Source organism: Carassius gibelio, chromosome A17, assembly GCF_023724105.1.
Source record: "Carassius gibelio isolate Cgi1373 ecotype wild population from Czech Republic chromosome A17, carGib1.2-hapl.c, whole genome shotgun sequence".
In the NCBI taxonomy this organism is placed as follows: domain Eukaryota; kingdom Metazoa; phylum Chordata; class Actinopteri; order Cypriniformes; family Cyprinidae; genus Carassius; species Carassius gibelio.
Window position 1 is genome coordinate 25,586,414 of NC_068387.1, and position 10,878 is coordinate 25,597,291.

The 10,878-nt window shown below is 33.7% G+C and overlaps 1 protein-coding gene across 1 annotated transcript; it reads right to left on the bottom strand.

The window, feature by feature from the left end:
* Window positions 1-360: 360 nt before the first annotated feature.
* tmx4 (thioredoxin-related transmembrane protein 4) lies at window positions 361-7,238 on the bottom strand. Its single transcript, XM_052529876.1, has 8 exons — window positions 7,049-7,238; window positions 6,466-6,581; window positions 5,186-5,231; window positions 4,894-5,022; window positions 4,734-4,779; window positions 3,931-4,032; window positions 3,412-3,472; window positions 361-2,230 (listed from the first exon to the last, which is right to left on the bottom strand). Exons 1-8 carry the CDS (start codon window positions 7,228-7,230, stop codon window positions 1,989-1,991), a joined length of 924 nt encoding a protein of 307 aa, XP_052385836.1. The 5' UTR covers window positions 7,231-7,238; the 3' UTR covers window positions 361-1,988.
* Window positions 7,239-10,878: the final 3,640 nt, after the last annotated feature.

Sequence of the window (10,878 nt, forward strand, 5' to 3'; positions counted from 1 at the left end):
AGTGATTATAAGGATTTGATTGTGCTTTATTGTACACTTTATGACTCGTTTTCTTTCTTTATTTATTTTTGTATATATTTACATAAATATATTTATGTACTTATTGCTGAAATGCAGATTTTTTTTTTTTTTTTTTTTTTTGAGAAAACAGCTCTTTAAAAAATATGTTTTATCATTAAAGAGGCAGATAGCTAAAGTGTAATAAAACGAACACTTAAAAGCATATTTTGGATGTTTTCTTTCCACTATTCTGAAAAATGTCAAAACAGCCAAAAATCTCAAAAATTACCAGTGCATGAAAAAATAATTTTGCTTGTTGTGCTTTTAAATGCTGACACGACAAACTAAAATCCAAAATGCTTCATATCAAACTGTTTAATGAACACAAACCCAACAGTTGTGAACAGCTTACACAATTTTAACAATATAACAATCTCTCACACAATACAATGACAATAGATGTTCAGCATATGATAAAGGACACAGAAACATTGAACAGATGTGCTGGTGTGTTTCCGTGCTGGTAAATCACTAACATTTATTTGCTACACAGAATTTAAACAGTCTGTCCAGAGTATAAAAATGAAAGGCAAATTTTAAAGACTGCACCGATTTTAATACCAAAGACGTTGTCAAAGTTAATCTTGCAATTTATGAATTAAATTTGCAATTACAGGGAATACATAACAAATCTACACTGTACAAAACAACATCTTCATATCATTGAGAAATATTTATCCTGAGACCTGGTAGGCAAAACATCTGTCTGATAATACGCTGTGTTTATGGAACTATGATTATGGACAGTTTGTGCAATTCAATACTATATGCATCGTGTGTGTGAAAGCTATAGTGCAAAAAATACTCCTTTCCTTCTGGAAACGGTCAGGACTGAGTTGTGGCGCAAGAATGTGAAACATGAACAAACGAGGAAGCGTTTATCAATACAGCAAATTAAGGAATTGTGGTAAAACAACCGTGTAATGCATGCATCTCATTAAACCTGTTAAGAGCATGGCTTTTATATTTCACACCAAAATAATAAGAAGTTTTAATAGGTTTTGCATTGCAACATTTTCATGACAATTAAGCACATTTCTTAAAAATTGTAATATTGTAACACACCAGTACCTTTTTTTTTTTTGAGTTCTGCAATTTTCGGTTCTTTATATTACTCGAACACAATATTTGTGTACTGCATTACAGTATAAAAAAAGTCAAGTCAAAAATAACAATTACACAATTAATAAAAAAGTGAAGAAAAAAAGATACATATTTTAATATTTAAATGCATTAATCACACCACTGTGTAGAGTTTGCAATAATTATGATTTTTGAAAGAAGACTCTTCTGCTCACCAAGCCAGTATTTATTTGATTAAAGATACACTAAAAGTAGTAATATTGTGAAAAATTATTAATATTTAAAATCGCTTATTTTCTATATGAATATATTTTAAAAGTAATGTATTCCTGTGATGCAAAGCTGAATTTTCAGCATCATTACTCCAGTCTTCAGTGTCACATGTACAGTATATGCACCATGTGATGCTGTATGTGCTTAATCAGCATCAACAATGTCAAAATGTAAAAAAAAAAAAAGAATAACCACTATTAATTATACATTAATAGGTTGCACTTTTCTTCTGATTTTAAAGTGAAATAAGAGCCTTTTTTAGATATTCATCCTAATACACTGTAAACATGGTATTTTTGCAACCTCAGCATTAAATTATTCTATTTATGCACATTCATATTTTTGGCATTTATAGAAAATATGAAACTGTCAATGTGTGGTATCTTTCAGCAAATAATTTAAGCAACTATTCTTAAAAACGAAACCGCAGGTAAAACGCGAGGAAAGCACTGAATGGGCAAACCACGTTCTGCATGTATGAAATCAGCAGAAATCATCTGATAGCTGGCGTTGCTTTGCATATCGTACAGATATGGCAGATTCCTCTTGTTTTGGTGGCAACTGCAGTGACTTTATGTTCCATCGGTAGTGTTCTTCTCCAGTGGTTTGCGTTTCCTCACTGAACTCTCTGCTGCCCCCTCTGGCGGAGGCTGGTCACTGCCAGCGGTGGCTCCATCGCTCATCGCTCCTTCCTCTTCGGTCGACTCGTCACCAGACACTCGCTCGCTCTCATTGTCCAGGTCAGATGCGTGTTTCTCCTCCGTCAGGATGTCCTCCACCTCTTCCTCTGAGACTTCCTCCTTCACAATCACAACTGCGCAGACAGAGATTTAAATGATTCATTTTATTAGGGAAGGTTCAATAACATCTCAAAGGTGTATCGACCAAGTAAAGTTGACCTGGGTAGAGTTATTAAACTACTCAAGTAAACTGTTATTAAAAAGTGAAACTGAAAATGAATCTGAAATAAAATGAAATATAGAAAAAAAATCAACACTTCAAATTTTTATTTAATTACCGTCATGTTCTAAACCACGCTCAAAATAAAAAGTTTAAAAATGTAGACAAACAAAATAACAAACTTTAAAAAAAAAATCTAATGGAAAATGGAAATATAACATTAAAAATAATTTTTAATATTAATAAACTATTATAGTATCTCAAAATAACACTGAAACTGGGCATTAAATATTCACAATATATTTGGAATGATTTCACTTAAGTTTTAAAATATAAACAACAAAATATTTTTAAATAATATTTATTTTTAAACAATAAAAACTATGCGTTTGAATGATGCATCTCTGAAAAATGATTTCTTGGTTTCCAGTATAAATATCTAAACATTATTAAATCTAGAAACATTAACTTGAGAATCAAAAGGACCAAGTCTTGAATTAAGTGAGTTTGAGTTTTTTTTTTTTTTTTCTTACACCATTGACAGATATTTTGTTCCTGTTTTAAACTTAAACTCATTACATTTTCATGTTTTTCAGAAAACAAGACTTCATATCTTATGTCATTTTACCTAATACCTAACTAAAAGTATCGTGATTTTTAAAAAATGTAGCTATTTATACTGGAAAATGGTAAAAGTACAGAAAATCTGTGTACTATATAAAATGAACAAATAGTAACATTTTATAATTAGATATAATTTGTTAACATTGTCAGCATGTTTTTTTCAAATCACTTATAAAACTTATTAATTGCAACATTTATATTTAATTAAAATCAAAAGTTAACAGTAACTGATCTGAGCTGACATGAACTAATGAAGAACAGTTATAATTTAATTAACAAAAGTATTGTCAATAAATACATGTTTTAACTAATGTTAATTGATGTGAACTTATCGTAGATTCATACCACAAATGGTGTGCAATATGCACTTTTTAAAACCGCATTATGCTACAATGAGATATTAAAAAGTCAAATTAAACCATTTAAACATAATTAGTGCAGGGTAAATGATAAGTGTGATTCGAATCTCACCTGTTTTTTCTCTGCGCTTGGGTCTGGACGGCCAAATGCAGTCAGCGATCAAAACCAGCATCTAATTGAGATATATTTACCATTAGACCGAATAATAATCCCAAACCCGTCAGCTGAAGTTCACTTTTGAAAGTTTGATCCACTACATGCGAGAGCCACCCACTGTATCCTCAAAAAGAGCCGCAGAATCGGCCAGTGTTACACAACTCACCGTTGTATAATGCAGGAACTTCTTTTTCAACATTTATTATGTAATTCCTTTTGGTGCAAGCCATCATGTATCAGTACAGTATGTGCGATCTGCTTCATAGAGCTCTCACATCAGATGAAGTCAAGTGCACTTTGTTGCTTCCCTTTTGGTAAATGTTCTTTTTAGATCTGTAGCACGGATGCTCCGTCCGCAGGAATATTAATGCATGAGGTACTTTCATGCAAAGACTAAAGCATTTAACTTTAGGTTTGAAGCATGAATAATACATAAACCCATCTAAACTCTGAAAATGTGGTTTTTAAACTCACCAGGCCGAGCATCAGTCCCATAAAGAGCGTAATGATGGCAAAAATCACATAAGAGCCCCAGGAAGGGATACCGAGAGTATTCGTCAGGTACGTGTGGATTTGCTGTGTTGAATGGACAGAACAGAGAAGTATTTAAAACAAATGGCAAGATTAAATTCAGACTTGACAGGTTTCTTCATTTGGTGAACGAATGCATGAATTACCCAAAAGAACGAAAGAGCATCAGTAACACATTACATTAGAAAATAGAAGAGTTATAAATGCTTTTGCAGTATTTTTCTTTATCAACTTATGTTGTTAGCTAATGTTGACAAACAGAACGCAATTTTAAAGTGTTATCAAATTGCTCTATGAATAAAGTGTATAGCTTTAGACATGGTAATTATAGAAAAGTTGACCCAAAAATTAAAATTTATCACATCAAAATCCAGCCACATATCTGTTTAGAGCGGTTTAAACGCAGTGCAGATTTCTCTCCCGATTCAACCAGATGATTTTTCACTGGAGGAAACGTTATTATGGACTTAAGCAATGGTTTGAAGTTAAAAAGATCTTCACGATGGATTTGTTGAGCTTTTGTCTTGTCCAGATGTTAACTGATTGACTGGAGTGCTGTGGATTATTGTGATGTTTTTATCAGCTGTTTGGACTCCCATTCTGACGGCACCCATTCACTGCAGAGCAAGTGATGCAATGCTACATTTCTCCAAATCCAAATCTCCAAATTTTCATTTTTGAGTCATCTATACTTTTTTTTATTTAAGACAATAATACTACAGAACAAATTGCTAAATATTTCTTACTCTGATCCACACGGAGAGACGAAAGAGATTAGCCATTCCTGACATTCTGTAAATGAATAAATGCAATTATATATCAAATGTATTCAATTCGAACAACTCATTTTATGCGAGGCAAACACATCAGCACTTTTTTTTTCCAGACAGAAAAGGTTGTATTTACAGAAGAGAGGATGGAGACCTCCATCCTGGCACCGGCTCAACCATTTCCCACTTCTTCTGCACAACATACGCCTGGATATCCTCAATAGTCCGTGATGAAACATATTTGCGGAAATTGCCATCTTTAGCACTGTGGATGAGATGTGTTTTTTTTTTTTTTTTTTTTTTTTTTGGTTTTATACTTTAAATGTGTGGCATTTTTAATAAATAAAAAAATAACCTAAAATAAAAATGTTAGTCCATTTTTGTTATAACACCTGAGGGAATATAAATTCAGTCATCTGAGGACTTACTGAAATATAGTCGGCAGTGTTGTAACCAGAAACCTCCCACTCAGACCTGCAGAACAAAAGAAGAGAGGATGGATATATTGATGCAGAAATGCAGATAGAAGAGCGAGCACATCCTATACTGGCCAAAGAAATCCCTTCGGCATGGGAAGGCGGTGAATGGTCTATAGCAGCACAGTAATAAGAGTAAAGCATGACAGCTTTCTGACAGTAAGAGGCGTTTTCTCGCCACCTGAGACTTCCACAGAAACGTACAGGAGAGACGTCATTCAAACCTCGCTGCAGGTGGAAGCACAAAACAACAGACTCCATTTCCACTGCATCATTAGCCGCTTAAATGCAATCTTTGCTTGCATTTGAAATGCAATTAGTGTTCAAAGGGAATCATCTAAACGGCTCTGGATACAATGGCTTTCATCTGCTTGTGATGTCACTCGCTGATAATAACTGCAGTAAGAATTCAAATTAGCGATCTGTTAAAGTGGGCTCCTTTAAAGTCCCACTGTAGTTCATTTGAGCCACATGACTAAACTTAAAGGGACTCTGTGTGCAAACAATCCAGCAGTGTTCAATGTAAATGCCAGATGCACTGCTGTAGATCAGGCCAGACGCAAACAAGGCCTTCACACTGATGATCGTATCATACGCATAGATTTCTTTTTAACGGCTTTGAATGTGGCTCATCCTGTTTTATGTAACTGTTGCACAATGTCAAGATGTTTTCGCACTGATGTCAGACTAATTGTACCCATCAAGTTCCAAATAAAATAAAAAATAAAAATCCAAAATTTTCCAAGTATTTAAATATAAAACTGTATTCCAAATAATCCAAGTATTTTATTCACTTTATAAAACAAGATCTATGTATTAACATTGTTATTTAAAATGTAATATACAAACCAATAAAAAAAATAACTATATTGTAATATTTTGTGGTATGAAAAATATTAATGATGATACTTATTAAGAACATATATACACATTTTCACACACACATATATATACACACATACATTAAATGCAATAAGTAATTGTAGTTTAAGTAGTAATAATAACAACAATAACATTTTTGTATTATATTTTAATTATATTTTATTAAGAATGTGTGTGTGTGTGTGTGTATACTGTACATATACACACACACACCTACAAATATATATATATATATAGAGAGAGAGAGAGAGAGAGAGAGAGAGGTGGAGAGATATACCTTTAAAGACATTAAATGATTCACATTTTAATTTCAAAACAGCATCATATACAGGAAGAAGCAATGGTCAAACCTGGTTGTTGTGTAACGTCAACCCTGCCCACTGATATTCCCAGACTTTCGCTTTGTCTTCCAAGGCTCTCCCAGTCTGTTTGTAAATGTTGGCAGGCCGGACACCACGGAGCATAACTGATAAAACACATGAAACAGATCGATTCATTTACATGCGAGCATAAATGCTGCATATCGTACTGTATGTGAATGTGGGTGTAACCCTAATGATGTGATCATGTCCACTGTAGGCCACTATTTACACAATAACATACACAATATATGTGCATATAGATTATTATTGCATACCATGACGATCTGATAAGATTTGCATGCATTTATATATACTATTGCAGCAAAAAAGAGATTTATAATCACTTCCGGTGAGAACTCGGCACACCCGTCACTGCACAACATTCTTTGTTATTGTTTTTATTTAGACACACTGTTACAGTATAAATTGCTACATTGTCGCAGCGCGCGGCTGATCAAAGCATCATCGAATCCCAGCGCTATTAATCTGACCATTCACATTTGAATCCTGCAGTGTATGGATCAGATCAGATCAGATCTAACACACACATCCACACACACACCGTACTCACAATTTGATCATCCATTCGCCGTGCAGAATGAGCGTCCAGTTCGCGTCGGCCACCGTCTGCACATTACTGGCGTCCGTCTGAGCGACGACTCGAGCCGCAAGCATCAGGAACACAGCACAGATCCAGCAGGAGCTTCTGCTGTGTTTCAGTGCCGCCATATTGCTGCTGCTGCAGGAGCACATGATTCAACACAAGCAGGAAATACAGCGGCGGCGCTTAAAGCTGAACTCGACAGATGTGAATACAGCACTTCTGCAGTTACACACACTGAATACTGCACACGTTATACTGGTAGCTTAATTTCATTTTACACACAATACATAAAAAAAGAAAATGCTTGTGTGTGTTAAACATTGTCAATAAATTTTGTAAATATATACAAAACATTATAATAATGAATATAATGAATGCAATATAATGAATAATGAACATTACTATATGTGTCTATTTTTATTTTATAACATATATTAAAATACATGTCGATGTTTGTTATATATATATGTATGTATGTATGTGTGTGTGTATATATATATATAATTTTTAATATTTAAAAAAAACTTGTTATTATTGCTATCACTGTGTGTATAGAAACAACAACAACAATAATATATATATATATATATATATATATATATATATATATATATATATATATATATATATATATATATATATATATATATATATATATATATACATGCATACACACATGCAGGAAATACAATAAGTAATTGTAGTATTAGTAGTAATTAACAAAAATGAATTTTAGTAATACATTTGTTGTGTCATATTTTAATTATATTTTATTAATTATGGTTGTGTGTTTGTGTGTATTTATATATATGAGCCGCACCAACAACGGAATGAGCACTTTAGCAATAATGACAACAAACTGTTAGAAAAAAAGGTTCATTGGGGTTCTATATAGAACCATATGGTTCTTTACTCAACTCCAAAGAACCTTTCATGCTAAAAAGGTTCTATAATGACAAGAAAGAACCCCTTTGGCACAAAGGGTTCATATCTTGAATTTTGTGATCATTCACATTTGAATACACCGAATAATGCAGTGAAAGAACACACTCAAAATGCACACGCGCACTAGTATGACTTCATCATGTAACTTTACATTAGCCTAGATGCATGCACTTTTTAGGTAGGCTACGATTTGTTTAGTTTTTGAATATACTTGATACTGTTAAAAGGCACATCATTAAAACAAAAAAAATACCAGTTCACATTTCACACCTAAACAAGCGTGGAAATCGTAATTATAACTGGCTGCTAAATTAGTTAAAAATGCCTATCCATATACAGCTATGATTCGCGAACCCCAAACTGACTCCAATGATTCGCGATCCCGCTATGAACTCCCGAACTGACTCAAATGATTCGCGAAACCGCTTCGAACTCCCGAACTGACTCAAATGATTCGCGATCCCGCTCCAACTCCCAAACTGGATTCAGATGACTCAAATGATTCGCGATCCCGCTACGAACTCCCGAACTGACTCAAATGATTCGCGAAACCGCTACGAACTCCCGAACTTACTCAAATGATTCGCGATCACGCTCCAACTCCCAAACTGGATTCAGATGACTCAAGTGATTCGCGATCCCGCTACGAACTCCCGAACTTATTCAAATGATTCGCGATCCCCAAATTGATTCAAATGATTCGCGATCCCGCTACGAACTCCCGAACTGATTCAAATGATTCGCGATCCCCAAATTGAATCAAATGATTCACGATCCCGCTCCGAACTCCCGAACTGATTCAAATGATTCGCGATCCCCAAATTGAATCAAATGATTCGCGATCCCGCTACGAACTCCAAAAATGACACAAATGATTCGCGAACCCGCTATGAACTCCCGAACTGACTCAAATGATTCGCGATCCCGCTACGAACTCCCGAAATGATTCAAATGATTCACGAACCCGCTCCGAACTCCCGAACTGACTCAAATGATTTGCGATCCCAATACACATAATGCTATAAAAGTGTGCACATTGAGAGAAATAAACAGCAGATGTTTATGTTAACAACTTCTTTAACTTGGGCAAACGCTGCTAATACATATACATTTGTTAATAAAGTAAATAAAATGAAAACATGAATGTTTTAATGCTACTGAATAAAAATAAACGATCCAATCGAAAGTCTCTGCTCATCATGACAGGACCTGGATCAGTGAGCTGCCTCTCGGCCCGATGACGTCACTTCCATGGAGGCATTGTTGCTCCCGTCCATTGACTCCGCCCCCACGTCAAAACAGTGCCACAAAGAGAGACGTGCAGAAAAGTGAAGCGCAAAGGAAAAATGGTATTGCAAGCTCAAACTAGACTGACGAGCAAAATAAAAGCAGCGTTGCAAATAAATTAATAGATATGACCATGGAAAATATATATTGCAAAATCATTGCTTTCGCGCTGTTTCATTTGTTTTGCAGTTCTTAATTTTTGTTTGCAAAAAGCAAATGTATTTTCCTCAATACTTTAAATAAAATGTTTTACATTTGTTTTTGTTTTTATTGTTTTTGTATATATTAAACAAGGTAAATCTTTCTGATTTATTAAAACAAAAAGTCACATACATGGATTTTTCTGGGCTAAGCCCCGGATCTCCACTCACCCTAGAACCACCCCTGGCAATAATAAACGGTTCAACAAATTTGGGTTGATGTTAATGTCTTTAGAAGACAACCAGACTCTCTGACCACACACTTAAAGTGGGGGCTTAATATGGTGACGTCCTGCCGATGGTCCGGATGATATCTGGAGGATAGGCTCGCAGTCGCTCCCAGCTGTCGACAGAACTCTGTACAAAACTTAGACACAAACTGGGGACCCCTGTCAGAAACCACATTCACCAGGTGGCCATGAATACGGAAAACTTACGTAGTTGACGAGTGCCTGAAAGACCACCGGGGAGTTTGAAAGATCAAACAGCATTACTAAATACTCAAAATGCCCCGTATGCTACCGAACTTGACCGGACAGCACAGACCACAGGGGAAACTCCCTGCACCATGACAGTATTTATGTATATATATATATATATATATATATATATATATATATATATATATATATATATATATATATATATATATATATATTTACAAATATTATTATTATTATTATTGTCAAAAAATGTATATAGAATATGTGTAAATATAAATATATTTAAAAACTTATAATTAAATGTATATTTAAATTAAAAAAACTAAAATAAATTCAATTCAATAAAAATAATAAAAAAATAAAATACATTTTATAATATAAAACACATATACAGCTTTATTATATTTTAATTGTTTTATTATAAATACAAATTATATATATATATATATATATTTATTTTTTTAAAAATTTTTTTAATATATGATATAGATACATTTTGATATTACATATTATTACAACTGTGTGTATATAGTCTTTAAAAAAAACAGTAGTCTCCGGAAGAAACCGTCTATTTTAGGGTTTGTTATCTAATCTGTCCCACACATTTTGAATTTAATTGTAGATTTTATGAAGGTTATTTCCATTATTTCTCATATATGTGTGCTCTGTTCAGGAACAGTCTTACATAACACATTACAGTATAACTCACAAAAACCTGCCAGCTTCATAAATAACACATAACAAGGATGAGCAGATCAGGTTTTGTCTTAATCGAAGATCATTTTGATATTTTGCTAAATAACACTTGATCACACTCTGACACTTACAGATCGATATATAACAGCCATATTAAAACAAAAATAATAATGGAAATAAAAATAGCTGTTTTTCTTTCTTGTGGGTTTCCCTGAAGTGGAACTGA

What these genes read in the sequence shown, in the direction of transcription:
- tmx4 (XM_052529876.1), bottom strand. Translation starts at nt 7,230, where the DNA reads ATGTGCTCCTGCAGCAGCAGCAATATGGCGGCACTGAAACACAGCAGA. An exon ending in GGCGAATGGATGATCAAATT is followed by an intron (nt 6,582 to 7,048) that starts GTGAGTACGGTG and finishes GTGTTTTATCAG; the next exon opens with TTATGCTCCGTGGTGTCCGG. An exon ending in TGACGTTACACAACAACCAG is followed by an intron (nt 5,232 to 6,465) that starts GTTTGACCATTG and finishes TTTGTTCTGCAG; the next exon opens with GTCTGAGTGGGAGGTTTCTG.